Source organism: Panthera onca, chromosome A3, assembly GCF_046562875.1.
Source record: "Panthera onca isolate mPanOnc1 chromosome A3, mPanOnc1 haplotype 2, whole genome shotgun sequence".
NCBI classification, from domain to species: Eukaryota; Metazoa; Chordata; class Mammalia; order Carnivora; family Felidae; genus Panthera; species Panthera onca.
This window is the reverse complement of record NC_138341.1, coordinates 76,589,141-76,606,837: the sequence shown is the minus strand read 5'-3', so window position 1 is coordinate 76,606,837 and position 17,697 is coordinate 76,589,141. Positions and strand designations below refer to the sequence as shown.

The 17,697-nt window shown below is 41.2% G+C and overlaps 1 protein-coding gene across 1 annotated transcript in view; it reads right to left on the bottom strand.

Moving 5' to 3' along the window:
• Nucleotides 1-14,063, bottom strand: part of LRPPRC (leucine rich pentatricopeptide repeat containing) — a 111,181-nt gene extending 97,118 nt beyond the window's left edge. Inside the window, exon 1 of the mRNA XM_060607488.3 lies at nt 13,861-14,063. Coding sequence (XP_060463471.3) covers nt 13,861-14,009 — 149 coding nt within the window. The 5' untranslated portion in view covers nt 14,010-14,063. The remainder of the gene's footprint in view (nt 1-13,860) is intronic.
• Between the last annotated feature and the right edge of the window lie 3,634 nt (nt 14,064-17,697).

Below are 17,697 nucleotides of genomic sequence, written 5' to 3'. Positions count from 1 at the left end.
AGCATTCAATATTTTAATAATAGGAGAACTAACACATAAGCCAAATGCTCTAAAACATGAAATCAGAGGTATTCCATACTGCAGAAATATAGGCTATACCTAATTTACAAATAACAGACTTAAAAATAATCCTTATGTGTGAGAAATACCCTATCATGAAACTTTGAATTGAATTTAAACTTTCTCTGCATTCAAACACCACTTTTTAACACAAAATTTCTAATGCACAAAGATTTACATTTATTCCAAAATATCTTAGAGTTTCCAATAGCAGCTAGTTAAGTATAACTAAATAATGTATACAAAGTACATGTATTTTTTTTTTGATTGAAGTACAAATTGGAATCAAATTAGGATTTTTTTTTTTAATTTTTTTTTCAACGTTTTTTATTTATTTTTGGGACAGAGAGAGACAGAGCATGAACGGGGGAGGGGCAGAGAGAGAGGGAGACACAGAATCGGAAACAGGCTCCAGGCTCCGAGCCATCAGCCCAGAGCCTGACGCGGGGCTCGAACTCACGGACCGGACCACGAGATCGTGACCTGGCTGAAGTCGGATGCTTAACCGACTGCGCCACCCAGGCGCCCCTACAAAGTACATATTAACAGAGTGTGATATAAAAAAATACTTATTAATCCAGGGACACCTTCATGATAATCCCATTTTTCTTGCATGTGCACATTTTTACCCCAATTACCAATAAACATTTACATAGTAGTAAGTGTAAAAATAAAGCTGTTAGTTTCCTACCCTATGTTCTCTACCTGGAAAACCAGTCACAAATTGAATGATTAAGTATATGATACTACATTAAAGAAATCTACGCCAAAAGTTTCACCACAAGGTTATGTAAAATACAGAGGCAGTAACAGATACTAGACTAGAAATTCTATTACTGTGATCTGGGACAAATCACAAGCACTCTGGCCATCAATGATTCTACCTATGTAAACAAATTGGAAAACAGTGGAAAAAATCAGGATACTAATTAAATAAGACAATGTTTTCTTACCTTTACAAACCTAATGATCAGCACACTGTAGATGGCTAATTGATTAATTTGTAAATGGCTCATTTGTTAAATGAGCTGAATTAATTAAATGCTAATTACCTATGAACCATAGAAGATACGCTCCTACTTATTTATTCTTTATTTTCAAAGGTTTTCTCTGGCCATTTGCCTATCTACTGGATCAGTTGTTACTAAACTATGCCCTTGTTAGGCAAACACAAAACAGCATTATTTTAAATCACCCAGAACATGTCAAGTTCAGGTGAATATGCAATAAATAATACTGTTCAAAACAACCAAAGCTAATTAATACGAGAATTTCAAAATTGTAGTGAAGTACATTTGCCAAGATTTTCTTATACAACCCAAATCTTATAAACTGTGAAAAAGCACAAAAATAAACCTTTGCTAAAATGCAGTTTAAGACGTAAGATCAAACAAACACAAAATTCAGAGAGAAGATAAAGTACACTATTCTGAACATTTTAAAGCTAATTTTTCCACAAATAAATCTTTAATGCAGCCAACTCTCCTTCACACAAGTATACTCAATTTCATTTTATTTTATTTTTTTAAGTTTATTTTGAGAGAGAGAGAGAGAGAGAGAGCGTGCGCACACACGTACAAGCAGGGAAGGAACAGAGAGAAAAAACGGAATTCCAAGCAGGCTCCGCACCATCAGTGCAGAGCCTGACGTGGGACTTGAACTCATGAACCCTGAGATCATGACCTGAGCTGAGATCAAGAATTGGACGCTTAACTGCACCACCCGGGTGCCCCAGTATATTCACTCAACTTTCGTTAGATAAGCTGAACCATGGACCCACCATAGAATGAACTGGGGTGAGGGAAGGGTTACACATTTAACCAAAAGATTCTTCACTCTTCAAAAGGAAGTCTCCAGTGCTTCCCTACATGGTAGTGCTTTCTACATTTATTTATTTAAAAAAATTTTTTTTTAATGTTTTTATTTATTTTTGAGACAGAGAGAGACAGAGCATGAACAGGGGAGGGGCAGAGAGAGAGGGAGACACAAAATCGGAAGCAGTCTCCAGGCTCTGAGCTGTTAGCACAGAGCCCGATGCAGGGCTCGAACTCATGGACTGTGAGATCATGACCTGAGCCGAAGTTGGACGCTTAGTGACTGAGCCACCCAGGCACCCCATATTTATTTATTTTTTTAATGTTTATTTATTTCTGAGACAGAGAGAGACAGAGCATGAGTGGGGGAGGGGCAGAGAGAGAGGGAGACGCAGAGTCCGAAGCAGACTCCAGGCTCCAAGCTGTCAGCACAGAGCCTGATGCGGGGCTCAAACTCACAGACCGCGAGATCATGACCTGAGCCGAAGTCGGACCCTCAACCCACTGAGCCACCCAGGCGCCCCTACATTTATTATTTGGCCCAAAATTCGTTTCTAAATTCCTCAGTAACAAGAATTTCATGCCTGGAACAACAGGTATGTTGTGACAGAAAGTAAAGAAGAGAACAAGTCCGGGGTGAAGGAGAGTCTATGTAGTATAGGCACCTACCCATCAAGCTTGCACAAGCTAGAACGCACTGCCTCCAATCTGATGACCAAAACTGATGTAACTACATAAGTGAAAATTATTTCATCATCTCATCAACAAGTCATAAATGGCTCTTTTGAATTTTTGAGTTAAACATCTTAGGTTCCCTCCAGAGACTCTGGCACTCACCACTAACATTCAGATTACCCACGCATTTCCTCTGGCAAAATGTGGCATTGTTTTTCTCATTTTTTTTTTAACTGGTGGTGGTTTTTATTTCAACTCTTTAGTACAAAAAAATAATGACTTTATAGTTGAGTGTCCATATTTCAAAAAGGTACAAGGACCTATTATTATAAGCAGGCTTCCGTGAAATTCCCCTCTTAAGCCTGTACTTTTTTCCAATACTTTACTTTTTTCTAATATTTTACTTTTTCAAGGCATTTTTAGGTTTACAGAAAAAGTGTGCAGAGTACAGAGTTCCTGTATATCCTCTTCCCCTTCACCCAGTTTCCCCTATTTACATCTTGCATTAGTGTGGTACATGTGTTACAAACGATGAACCAATCATGATACATTAACTAAAGCCTATAGTTTACAACAGGGTTCACTCCATGAAAAACCTATGGGTTCTGACAAATCTATGATAAGCACTACAGTACCACACATAAGAGTTTCACTGCCCTGAAAATGCCCTATGCTCCACCTATTCATCCCTTCCCCCCCTCCTCCTGAACCACTGTTAACTACCTTTGTCCTTCTCTATAGTTTAGCCTTTTCCAAAATGTCTTACAGTTGGAATCACACAGTACGGAGCCTTTTTCAGACTGGCTTCTTTCACCTACCAAAATACATTTAAGGTTCTTCCATGTCTTTTTGTGGCTTGATTAACACATTTCTTTTTAGTGCTGAATAATACTCCATTTTACAAATTTACCATAATTTGTTTATCTGTTCACCTAATGAAGAACAGACATACTGGCTGATTCCAACCTGGGCAAATATGAATAAAGCATCAATAAACATTTGTGTGCAGACTTTAATGTGGATGTAAATTTTCGATTCACTTAGGTAAATATCTAGGAGTGTGACTGCTGGATTATAGGGTAAGCTTATGTTTATTCAGCTTTGCAAGAAACTGACAAACTGCCTTCCAAAATGGCTGTACCACTTTGCATTCCCACCAGCAATAAATATGAGAGCTCCCTATTGCCCCACTCCTCACCAACATTTGATCCCGAAGATGTTTTGGATTTTAGTCATCTTAAAAAGTATGGTATCTAATTGTGGTTTGAATCTGCAATTCCCTAATGACATATGATGGTGAACATCTTTTCATATGCTTACTTGCCTCCTATATGTCTTCCTTTGTGAACTTTCCAAATCTTCTGTTCATTCCCAATTGGGTTATTACGTTTTTCTTTTTCTTTTTTAATTTTCTTATTGTTGAGTTTTAAGAGATCTTTGTATGTTTTGGGTAGTCTTGGTGTTTATTTTTTCAAATAAACTTTTTATTGAAGTGTTACTCATTCTTTTTAAACTTCAAACGTACACCAAACAAACACACATTCTCAAAACATCATCTTCCCTGTTACTGTCATCATTTTGCTATTATAAGTCAATCCAGCTTCTAGCACTTTGGAGCTACTAGAGTTTAAAAAAAAGATATAGATATGCAATAGAATAGATATAACCAGTAGTTAATGTATATTATGCATTTAATGATGCATGCTAAATAACAAAAAATTATTACTATAATCCTCATTTTACAGATAAAACTGAAGCAACTTGCCCAGAGTCACAGTAAAAGCTAGTTAATGACAGGATAACAGGTCCAGGATTTGTACTTGGGTAGTCATCTTCTGAAAGGAGTTCAACATGGCAGAAAGGCATCAAGAAAATGAATGCGGCTGCAAAGGGGGTTCACAATGGAAAGTGGTAGCAGTGGGGATCTCAAACTTATCTCATGTTCTTACCAATCCCCTATTTTAATTATTCCACTCGAGTTTTCTTTAGCCTGTTGATACGGTTGACTACATGGATTGATTTTCAAATGTTGAGCCACCATCGCACACAGTTATAATTCTTTTTATACATCTTATATTACTGATTCCACTTAAGTTTTAACATGTTAAAAATTCAAAAAGATAATGCCTTTTTTTTTGGTAGGCTCCATGCCCCATGTGTGGCTTGAACTCATGACCCTGAGATCAAGAGTCACAAGCTCTACTGACTGAGCCAACCACACGCCCCAACAGAGAAAGTTTTTAAATATTTATTTATTTATTTAGAAAGAGAGAGAATGAGCACACATGCGGGGAGAGGCAGAGAGAGGGTAAGAGAGAATCCCAAGCAGGCTCCACACTCAGTGTGGAACTCAGTATGGAGCCTGACTTGGGGCTGGTTGCCACAGCCACCATATCATGACCTGAGTCAATATCAAGAGTCACTTAACCCACTAAGTCACCCAGGCACCCCCCAGAGAAATGTTTTTTAAAAATACTAGTTGTTCACTTCACAATTCAGATTGGTACCCCAAACCATAAGCTGTATCGTGACTTCAATAAACCCTATCTTTGAGGGTCAAGGAGTATAATTTCTATAGTAGTCCACACAAGAAAAAAATACACAATGCCTCCTTTTAAAAGTGGTTGGTACTCCTTTTAAATTTCTCTACTGCTACTGACCATACCACCACTACGTGGGTTCCACAACCCTGGAATCGTGACCGGAGCTGAAATCAAGAGTCGGCTCCACCGACTGAGGCACCCAGATGCCCCCAGAATACATGGGTTTTTTGCAACAAACTCCTTACTTTCTTAGGCTTCAGCTTTTATTAATACAACTGCCAGATCAACCATCCCCCAAACCATCTTCATGTCATTCCCTCTTTAATATCCTTTAGTTGTTCTTTACTTTTACACAACAAACCTAAGTTCTTTGATTTATTAATTCAAAAAATATTTACTGAGCACCTTCTATGTCCAAGGCACCGTGCTAGGATCAGCCCTTCTACTTATCTAGTAAGTAAATCTGATAATCAATTAAACTTCAAAAAAATTTAAAAACTGCTGTTAAGCTCTAGAAGGAAATAAGAGACTTCAATGAAAGAGTAACAGCAGGGTTCTATTATGAATAAAATGTTCAAGAAAAATGGGGATGCCTGGCTGGCTCAGTTGGAAGAGCATGTGACTCTTGATCCCGAGGTCATGAGTTTGAGCCCACACAGGATGTAGAGATTACTAAAAAATAAAATCTTTTAAAAAATGCTCAAGGTAAATGTAACTTTAATTTTTTAGCTGAGGATGAAAATAAGCAGCCATAGACAAGAGGGGATAAGTATTCCAAGCAAACTAGAACAGTCAGCAGGCCAAGCAAGTGAGCAACAGATGGGATGAGGTTGGAGAGGGAGACTGTGCTAGATCATGAAGGATTATGAAGATAAAGAGTCTGGATTTTATTCTTGGTACAGATTTTATGCCAGGTACAGAACTGTATCAGAAACGTATTGAAGGTTTATAAGCAGGGGTTATGGCTTATTTCTGTTTTGAAAAGATTAGTCTAACTGCTGGGTGAAGAATAAATTAGAGGGCACCAAGAATTAAGACAGAGAGGGCCACCGGAGTGGCCCAGTCAGTTAAGCATCTGACTTCGGCTCAGGTCATGATCTCAGTTTGTGGGTTCAAGCCCCACGTCGGGCTCTGTGCTGACAGCTCAGAGCCTGGAGCCTGCTTTGGATTGTGTCTCCCTCTCTTTCTGCCTCTCCCCCACTCACACTCTGTGTCCTTCTCACCCAAAAATAACATTTAAAAATTTTTTTTTGAAATAAAAAGTATTAAGACAGAGATACCATTTAGGAAACCACTGCAGTAGTCGAGGTAAAAGGCCAAGGGAAGCTACACCACAGTGGGTGATGGAGATGGAAAAGAAATACCTGGTACCAAGGCCCCCAGCTGATTTTTTTTTTTTTAATGTTTCTTCATTTCTGAGAGAGAGAGAGAGAGAGAGAGAGCACAAGCGGGGGAAAAGCAGAGACAGAGAGAGGGAGACACAGAATCCGAAGCAGGCTCCAGGCTCTGAGCTGTCAGCACAGAGCCCAGGGTGGGGCCTGAACTCATGAACCATGAGATCGTGACCTGAGCGGAAGTTGGATGCTTAACAGACTGAACCACCCAGGCATCCCGGCCCCCAGCTGATTTAACTGCAAATTCCAAGCAACAAGTCTCACCAATACAATTTGTTAATTCTCACTTCCTTATAAATAACCAAGAGAATTTCATGTAAAAGTGCCTTAGAGAGGCTCCCTTAATCCTCCGTATACATCCTACCCTATTGCGTATCATTTTCACGAACAATGGATAAGGACCATCTTAGAGACAAAAACAGAAGGCTCCACGGCATGGTGGAAACACAGGAGCTCTGAGCTTAAGAGCATGAGTCTGAGTCCTACAGTCCAGCCTGAATTCAGGCACTGCCATTTATAAGATGTGTGACTTGGCCAAGTTACTCTAACTTTCTCTCAGCCTGTAAATTCTGGGAGTATTTACCTCACAAGGACATCACAAAAGATTAATGGAGATAATACAGTGTTTCCCAAAATATCACCCTTCTGCTAGGCAGGATGATTTTAGATATAGCATTTAGGCAAAAAATTTCCATTTCAGTACTTTTATCTATTTTAATTAATATTTAAAAATAACTATCACATCAAGCTCTTTATTTTACTAACATTTTTGCTTAAGATGAAATTAAGTTATAAAAAGATCACTTTAAACCTAAAACCAATGTAAAGAAAAATATTAAATATAATTAATGGTTGCAGTTATACTCAGATTTCACAAAAAAATCTGAAGGCAGTACACAAATGCCCGAAGCTTGAGCAACACTGAGACAGTGTACATAAAAGACCCGGCAGAGTAAGCATAATAAATATTAACTTCGCATTTCCTAGAGCATTTTCTTCTTTTAAAAATGTATTAGCAGAGGTGCCTGGGTGGCTCAGTCGGTTACGCATCCGACTTCGGCTCAGGTCATGATCTCGTGGTTTGTGGGTTTGAGCCCCACATCGGGCTCTGTGCTGACAGCTCAGAGCCTAGAGCCCGCTTCAGATTCTGTGTCTCCCTCTCTCTCTGCCCCTCTCCTGCTCGCTCACTCTCTCTCTCTCAAAAATAAACATTAAAAAAAAAAAAAATGTTTTGTAAAGGTACTTCAATGAACTTTCTCACTCAACTATTTTGCAAAACCTCAATTCTCCAAAAAGTCTTGCCCAGTTAAGCTGTATCCCAAACACAGTTCTATGCTTTATGGTCACAAAATTTTAGACTAAAAAAGCCACTTGAACTCTTCTACACTTAAACGTCTCCTGGCTTGGGCCACCTGGGTGGCTCAGTTGGTTAAGTGTCCGAGTTTGGCTCAGGTCATGATCTCATGGTTTGTGGGTTCAAGCCCTTCATCGGGCTCTGTGCTGACAGCTCAGAACCTACTTCGGATTTTCAGTCTCCCCCTCTCTCTGCCTCTCCTTCACCTGCACACTTGTGTGCTTGCTCTCTCTCTCTCTCTCAAAAATAAATAAATATTACAAGAAAAAAGAAGTCTCCCGGCTGGAAACACCGATTCCTTTTTACCTATCCAGACGTCCTCTCCACCGTAGGCTCTCCCGGTCCAAAGGTACGTCTCCTTTGTCTCAGCTATGACAGGAAGGGATGAATAGTCAATTACCCCAGTTGGGACCTATGATGTAATATGGAACAGGATACTCTCTAGAATCTATGAAGGGAGAATCTGGATGGACAAGATTACTCTAAAGATCCCTTGCAGAGTTTACATTCTAAGATCATATCATATGCTTACTCACTTAGGATAGTCTTTAATTCCTAAATTTATGATGTATCATATCACCTTTTTAAAATGGTATACCCACAGGTAATCCATATTACTTACGTATATAAGTAATCTAAACACCTAAAGCACAACACATTCAAAACACTTCAAAACTGGGGATCACAGTGTCTGTAGTAAATCCCAACTGGAGATTTCAGATAAATTACTTTGTTCTTCTAAGCTTCTTTCCTAATTTGTAATATGAACCCACAAGAGATGAAATGCATGTGTGATGTATTCATACAAAGCTTGAAAACAGTAAAGATCTAATCTGAAGGTACTACTATTTATCCTCATCTCCAAATCTATTATGTGTAATTCCGCCAAAGTGCTGACCAACTTCCTGTTCTCAATCTCTCAAGAAGAAAAGGAAGTGTTTGTTTTTTGGTCTGCAGTTCTGCACCACCTAGCTGAGGTCCTATTAGCCCAAATCTGTGGTATCAATGTTGTTCCTACTGGTCTATCCATTCCTAGCCTCTATCTCTCCTATAGTCTGTGTTAACTTTGTCAAGACTTATACCTCTCAAAGTTCTCCAATGGCTTTCAACCATCAAATGACCAACTTCTTCTTCTTCTTTTTTTTTTAACATTTACTCATTTTTGAGAGTGAGAGAGACAGAGCATAAGTGGGGGAGGGGCGGAGAGAGAGGGAGACACAGAATCTGAAGCAGGCTCCAGGCTCTGAGCTATCAAGCACAGGCCCCGACGCGGGGCTTGAACTCACGGAGTGCGAGATCATGATCTGAGCTGAAGTTGGAAGCTTAACCAATCGAACCACCCAGGCACCCCTCAAATGACCAACTTCTAATCAACCTTAATAGCTACAATAAATCAACCAGCCTTCGCAGTATCAACCCCACATAGCCACATAGGATAAAAGTATGGCCTCGAACAAGTCTCCTCCTCTTCTCTTCCCCTGGAACGCTTTGGCTGCTCATTACCAAATGTCCTCTTAAACTCAAATGAGCCCCTAACATAAACAAATGTGACTGTTCTTCTATCTGAAATACTACAGTATTATATTTTTTAATGTTTATTTTTGAGAGTACATAAGCGGGTGAGGAGCAGAGACAGAGGGAGAGAGAGAATTCCAAGCAGGCTCTGCACTATTGGCGCAACAGCCCCAAACAGGGCTCAAACTCATGAACCATAAGATCGTGACCTGAGCTGAAATCAAGAGTTGGATGCTTAACTGACTGAGCCACCCAGATGCCCCAGTATTATATTCCTCTTTTATGAACAGCATATATGAGTTTTACATGTGCCTATCGTAGCCCTCTGTAATGGATAAATTTATATACACAGAGGTTGAATCATAATGCCAAAAGGACCCAGACTCTTAATATTTGTTAAGATTCTTGTCTTATTAAAAAATAAACAAGGGAAAGTTTTCTTTCCTTCCAACTTGAGAAGTCACGTCATTCTGTCACAGGGCAATATGTGCTCTTCACCTTTAAGCCAATCATCAATCTAGATCCACTTCCAAACTGATTTGATTCAAAGCTTATCTTTCCTCTGAAGCACAGAGGCCTAAAAAAGTCTCACAAGAAAATATAAGCAGTTTCTGATCCAGAAGTGTGAGAAAAAGAGAGTCTGTGGGAAAGCAACAGTGTTTGCCCCTCAAATTCCCCAAAAAGATAAGCTAAGAGCTGGTTTTTAAGAAAACAATTGTCTAAAAAAATGAAAAAAAAGTGCTGAAATGGGAAATGAAAAGCAAGACTAAAGAATATAAAAGTATATACTTTTTGGCGCTTGAATTTTGAAAACAAATTAATAAATCCTAATAATTTTACTCAATGATACTCATCTGTCCTTCCCAGGACATTCTAGGAAATCAAGACTGGGGTGAACGTGTGGAGGTTTGCCACACTATATGCATGGATTAAATATCCCCTCAAACTTCTCTGCATGTCATGATATTCCTTCCTCCATGTCTAAGATTTTCACTGATTTACCCAACAAATATCTGACACCCATACTACTATGTGCCATGAAGTCAGCCACTAGAGGAGGCAAAAAGAATAAAACAAAGTCCCTGCCTTGAAGGAACTTACAGCCAGGTCTGGAGTGCTGGTGGGCACACATGCAATCGTGCTAACAGGTGCTTAGTGATTCAGGATCTGAGAGAAAGCACAAAAGAGTGGTCAAATGGGAAAAGCAGTCAAGATTTAACAGACTAAAGGAATGGAACACCTGAGTAGAGAGAAGGGGAGACACGTTCCAAGACTGAACACCACATTCAAAATCAAAGAGATGTGCAACATGGCCCCTCCAGAGACTTGCTGGTCAATAGATTGACAACAGTACCTTTATAATCTGGGGGCCTGTCAGAAATGCAGAATCTCAGGCCCCTGCCTAGACCTGCAAAATCAGAATCTACGTTTTAGCAAGATTCCCACAAGGAATTCTTATGCTTGTGAAAAAGCCCTGCTGCAGAGGACTCATTAGTATGGTATGGCTAGACTACAGGATGTCATGGAAAGGAACTCACAAAAAGTGAGGCCTCAGAAGCATCTCCAGATCATGAAGCACCTTATCCTGGAACTAATGGAAGCCATCACATTGTCTAATTTTAAGTAGGAAAATGACATGATCACAGTTATCAAGGAGACTAGGGAATAATGTGAGGGTTGGAGGAAGAGGAGATTTATTCCAGATGAAAATATCTAACGGAACTTAATCATTTGTATAATCAATACATAGGGGGTGAGTGGGGTAAGGGAGATGTCAATGAAATAAGAATGAAAAATCTCTAGGAAGCAGATAGAAATGGCAACATTCACTAAAACAGGGAATACGCAAGGAACAGATTTGAGAGGAAAGATGAGTCCAACTTGAGATTTGATGGGTTTGAGGCACAAGTAGTTTAACCACTGGAGGTGTCTATATCCAGGAAGAGAAAAAAACACCATGATCAGATAGGTAGGTAGGGGCTGATAAACCCAACACATCAGCATTTAAGAGATGAAGTGAAGAAAAAGGAAGCAACAAAGCAGGTGAGAAAAATCCTAAAGAGAAGAGAATCATGAAAGACTCATGCAAAGCAAAGGGTCTCATGAAGGGCAAAATGGGACACAGGGTAATATGCCAGAGCTCAAGGCCTTAAAAGTGGGTCTGGTAATTAAGAAGTCCCTGGGGAAAAAAATAAATGAAATAAACTTTCATCTACACATACATAAATTATGTATGCATACATACATACAAACATCCATACACAAAGGACATATATATCTCAATGGCTCTCTCTGGGTGATAGAATTAAGGATAACTTTTTTTTAAGATCTTATTTTTAAGTAATCTCTATACCCAATGTGGAGCTCAAACTCACACCAAGAGATCAAGAGCTGCACACTCCACCGACTGAGCCAAGCGCCCAACAGTGACTTTTAATTTATAACTATTCCCTCTCTATTTTGCAATTGCTCCTCAAGGCACATGAGTTTTATAATTTAAAAATATACAAGAAAAAAGTAATAAGACAATGATAGCTTTTACCAGTAGTGTGACTGCAATGGGTGAAAGAGTGAACACAAAGAGAGGAAATAAAGGAGACAGGAATACGAACAGGGAAGGAAAACTGGTAAGCATCTACAGTTAAGTCCAGAGTTCTAGGAAAGGTTTTGTTTTCCAGGCGGGAAAGATGTGGGCATGCTTACATGAGACTGTATAAAAGGATTGTTAAGAGTGCAAGAGAAAGAGGGAATACTTCTTTATTGCTTGCTATAAGCTCAGCACACAGTGGGGAACAAGACAAAGTCCTGCTCTTATGCAATTCACTTTCTCTACTAAGGAAACAAACAAGTCAGACACATAACCTAAAACAAAAATAGGATAGTTTTTTAGAGTGAATGTTGAGGTAAGCCTTCTCTGAAGAAACAGTGTTTAAGTTGAATCCTGAATGACAAGAAATCAGCTTTGCAAAGAAGGGAGAAAAGCCTTGTTACCTTTACTTTACAGATCATGAAATTAAGACTCAAAGAGGTTAGGTTAGATTACGTAGCAAGTAAATAGAATCCAGGTCTGATGAACATTGAGACCAATACTCTTTCTACAGATTGTGTTCTATTGTTTTCCACAAATGCAACAGTGAAGATGAAAGATAATATCGACCCTCCTCTGGCCTCACAGGAATAAAGATTAAAAAAATTAAGAGTAATTGGCACAACTTTCTTGGAAGGTCTTGGAAAGCAAAGAAATGCAGTTCTGTGGAAGCAGAGGCATGGCTCCTGAAGGTTAGCTGTTGCAGGCCTAATGAGAACAACCCAGGCAGGCCATAAGTTACAAGTAGGCTACACTCCAAAGATCTGTAACTGACTCCTTAAGAAGTCATAAAATGTTTCCTCCATATAATTTTATGCAGAGAATAAGTTTCCAGGCTGCTTCACAAAGATCCATATAATCATAGTTATTACTAGTGTAATAACTAATAAAGCACTAAGTACCAGGTCCTATGTTAAGTGCTTTTTATAGATAATCTATCTCACGCAGTACTACCAATGTTATTACCACTCCGTCTAACTAAGGAAACTGAGGTCTAGAAATATTGAGTAACTTGTCCAACAGCAAATCCTTAGCACTTAGTCCTGTTGTCTCCCAAAGTACTTTTTATCTATAAACAGTCTTTCAAAATCATTTTTTCTCCTATTTTAAAAGCTCAGTGCCCATCTCCCCTTCTTAGGTGGGTCAGAATACTACTTGTAACACTTTTCCATCAAAGTTCCTAATCCCCCCTACTTCCAAGTCTATGTCTGACCTATCTCCTGATAAACCTCAATCCATCAGAGCATCCATTCACACACTGACACCCACTGGGAATTTAACTTCCCTTCCACGTGTTCACTTATTCATCCATTGACACTTTTACAGAGCCCTACTGTGACAATTCCCAACTCATACCACACTCTTGTAAATAGCTAGGGGAAAACCCCACTCCAGAAAATGCATGCAAAAGCCCAAGCTGGTAATAATTAAACGTCCCTCTCTAAATGATCCCTAGCTCACGCAAGTTCCCAACCTATTCCTCCCGTCCCCCCACAATAAACCTCTCGAAATACACGTCCTAGCTGATCACTGATCACCGATAATGTTCCCACGTGGGACAGCACACAAGCCGGGTCAATCCCAAGGAGAAGAGTAACACCCGATCCCAGCAGCCGCGTTCAAAGCCCACCCCTCAGCCCCCAGCTTCATAGGCCGCTGGTAGCCGGAGGGCAGGACGACCCAGTCCTAGGCGAGAGCAGAATCCATGCCGGAAGCAAACCATGCACACGGCCATGACCTTCCAAAGTCGACCGACCCTGTCAGCAGTAAACCCCCTGTGGGGAAGGGGGTCTAAGACCCCAGGACGCTCGGCCCCTAGAGCGACGGAGAGGGACAGGCAGACCTGGCCCCCACCAGCGTCACGATCCCGGGGGACGCCCGCGCTGCAGGCGGACGGGGGCAGAGCATGGACACTCACCCGGCGACCGGCCCGGCGCGGGCCGCGGGCAGAAAAGGGGCGGCGTGCAGCCGGCTCGCGCCACCTGCCAGGAGGCGCAGGGATAGCGGGAGGCGCGGGTCCGCCCCGACACGGAGGAGCCAGCGAGCGGATCTCAGCAGGGCTGCCATGGCTCGGCCGTCCCCAAGGCAGAATGCACGCTCGGCGAGAGGGAATGGGGGAGCACGTGATCGCGGGGTCGCCCGGCGCGGAAGAGACCAAAGGCTGGGCGCGCCAGACGTAGGGGGAGCCACGCGTTGTTTTCGCATGGAAGGTGGACAAACCTATTTCTCTGAGGACAAATGAGCCCCATGCGATGTGCTATTAATAATGAGACTTGAGTGATTATTTGAGAGAGGTTCTGTTTTCGTTTTCTAGCCTTCCTCCCAGCATGCTCAGTGCGTCCACCCCTGCGCTTTTCAGTTGGTAGAGTCAGAAGAGGTCAACTCCTCCCAGGTTAGCGCAGGGGCTTGCGGGGGGCCAACTAGCAAGGACATCCGGGAACTCTAGAGAAGAGCCGACCGTGAAAGTCCCAGAGTGTGGGACAATTCGCGGGCGTGCGCCGACGTCGTCGCAGACGTTCAGCCGTCTTGGCTTGGCGCCGACGGGAACGTATTGTTAGGAAAGCTCTGAGAAATGCGAGACGGAAAAAACGTTGAGGACCTTTGCGCTGTGCTAAGGACCTCTAAGGTTAATAGGATGAGATTTGTGTTATTGGGGCTTGAGAACAGTGTAAAAGGATACGCATGTCCGGGCCTAAGTCCATTAGCAGTGCCTCGCTTTATGAAAGAGGGGTTGCTGACCAAGGTCGGATAGTTTTAAAGCTGGAACTGAACTCTCTACCCCCAACTCCCACTCCGCTTCTTCGTTCAGTAAATGCACCAGCATCGGAGGTAAGGTAACGATAGGATTAAGAGACTGGAGCCAAATCTGGGGATTTGGAGGTCCTAGCCTTTACAAGGTTTAGTCTGGAAGGGTTCCCCATGCACACGTGGGAAGCCAGGAACAGGCTTCCACTCCCTCTTCACGTAACTGAATCCTACCCATTCCCTGGTGAACACTCAGAAGTTTTCGCTGGAAGCCCTCCATGGTAATTCCCCGTGTGGCTGGTTATCCCACTCAACATCCAGCTCCTTGACAGCAGGGACTGTGACCTTTCCTTGTAGGTGAAGCACCTACTCAGTGCCAGGCACACAGTAGACAGCATTAAATATTTATTGAGTAAATGAGCATTTTGAGATTACCTAGAGTATCTCTCTTTTGAGAGATGAGGGAAATGAGGTACAAGAAAGGCTAAATGATTTACTCTGGGTTATACTACTAGGCATTAGTAGTATAATTAACTCACTCAACACTGATTTATTGAACACCTATTCAGTGCTATGCACTGTTTTGAGATGGGAATCCAGCAGGGAACAAAACAGTCCAAGTCTGAACTCTGATTAAGGGCTCCAAAGTTTAGTTTGGAAAGATAGATAAGAACTGCCATGTAAAATAAATCAGCATAGGGGCACCTGGGTGGCTCAGTCGGTTGAGCATCTGACCTCGGCTCAGTTTATGATCTCGTGGTTTGTGGGTTCGAGCCATGCATCCGCCTGGGTGCTGACAGCTCAGAGCTTGGAGCCTGCTTCAGATTCTGTGTCTCACTCTCTTTCTGCCCCTTCCCCACCCACACTCGGTCTCTCTCTCAAAAATAAGATGTTTAAATAAATAAGTAAATAAATCAGTATAAAGAGATTGAAGGTGGCATATTCAGGCCCTCCAAAGAACAGCAAGGAGGACCATGTGGATTAAAGGAAGACAAAGTCAGGGAGGGGAGGGAGGGTGAGCCTGGAGATCTGAGGTAGTTGGGGACCAGATTATGCAGGATATGATAGGCTGCTGTAAGGACTTTGATTTTTATTCAGAAAAAGATGGAAAACCATTGGAAAGCTTGGTGTCTTGCTGTGATATGAGTTCATTTGCATTATTTATTTATTTAAAACATTTTTTAATGTTTATTTATTTTGAGAGAGAGAGAGAGAGCAGGGGAGGGGCAGAGAGACAAGGAGAGAGAGAATCCCAAGCAGACTGTGTGCTGTTTGCACCCAGCCAGATGTGGTGCTCAATCTCACCATGAGATCATGACCTGAGCCACCCAACAGACCCTACATTTGCATTTTTAAAGGATCACTCTGGCTCTGTTTGTAGAGGTGATTTTAAGGGGGTAAAGGTAAATAAAAGTAGGGAGATCAGTTAGGAGGCTCTTGCAATAATCCAGACTAGCCCTAGTATGCTTGAACTAGGGGGTGGTAGCAGGTGAGACAATGGGAAAAGGTCAGGTTCTTACTTTATTTAAATAGTAGGACAAAGAATTTATTGATGGATTGGCTGTAGGATATCAGTCAAGGATGTCTCCAAAATTTGGAGCCTGGCAATTAGAAAGATGGAGATGGCACTGATTAAAATGTGAAAGACTCAGGGAAGAGCAGATTTAAAAGCTGAATCAAAAATGATCTTACAGAATATGAAGTTTGAGGTTCCTGTTAGACATCCAAATGTAAGGTTTCAGTAGGGGGTTTGCTATAGGATATGCAAGCAGTTCAGAGCTAGAGATATGTTTTGGGCATCCACTGCTTATAATATTTGAAGCCATGGAGGTGGATGAAAGCATCTAGAAAGAAAATATAGATGAGAATGAGGTTTAAGGACTGAGGCTTGTGACATTTCATTATTTGGAGGATGCAAAGGTGAAAATCCAGCACAAGAAACAGGAAGAATAGCCAGAGAGGTAGGAGGAGAACTGAGAGAGAGAGAGAGAAAGAGAGAAAGAGAAAGAGAGGTAAAATCCCAAATAACAGGCAAGTCTTTCAAGAAAGGAATTAACACCCATGTAAAATGTTGCTGTTCGGGTAAAATGAAAACTCAACATTGACCATAGGATTTGGCAACACAGAGGTCCCTGGTGATGCTGAGAAGAGCATCATTTGGGTGACATGTTGAGTCAAAAGATAGATTGAAGTAAGTTTAAGAGTACACGAAGGAAGGGGGCACCTGGGCGGCTCAGTTGGTTGTGTCCAAGTCTTGATTTTGGCTCAGGTAATGATCTCACGGTTCGAGGGATTGAGCCCCATGTCAGGCTCTGTGCTGACAGCGTAGAACCTGCTTGAGATTCTCTCTCTCTCTCCCCCTCTCTCTGCCCCTTCCCTGTTTGCACGTGTGCTCTCTCTGTCTCTGTCAAAACAAATAAATAAACTTTTAAAACATACATAAAGGAAGGGAACTTGGATACAGGGAGCATAGACAAACAGTTTGTAGAATATGTTGTGAAGGAGGGAGCAGAGAGAGAATGGGATATCTAGAAGTAGTGTGGAGTCAAGAGAGGTTATATTTTTTAAGATGGAAAAAATAACATGTTTGATGTTGACAGAAGTCATCTGTATGTAACTATTAAAGTTTGTTTAAATTAAATAACTTATTTTTTTTTAAGTTTTTAACTTCATTAAAACCAGCTGAGACACCCAGGAGCGTAAATTAAATAAACTTTTCAAAATTTAGTTCCTCAGTGATTAACCACATTGCAAGTACTCGATAGCTATTCAAGTACTCAAGTGGGTAGTAGCTACCATACTGAACAACACAGCACAACAGAGAACATTTCCATCATCTTAGAAAATTCTATTGGATGGGGCTGCAGTAAGGAGTGAAAATGTGATAATACATGAGAAAAGAGAATGAGTACATTGAGGAGGCAGGAGGGAATAGGATCCAGTACAAAGTGAAGGGGTTGACTTTAAATTTTTTTTTAATCTTAACATTTTTCTTTTAAATTTTAGAGTG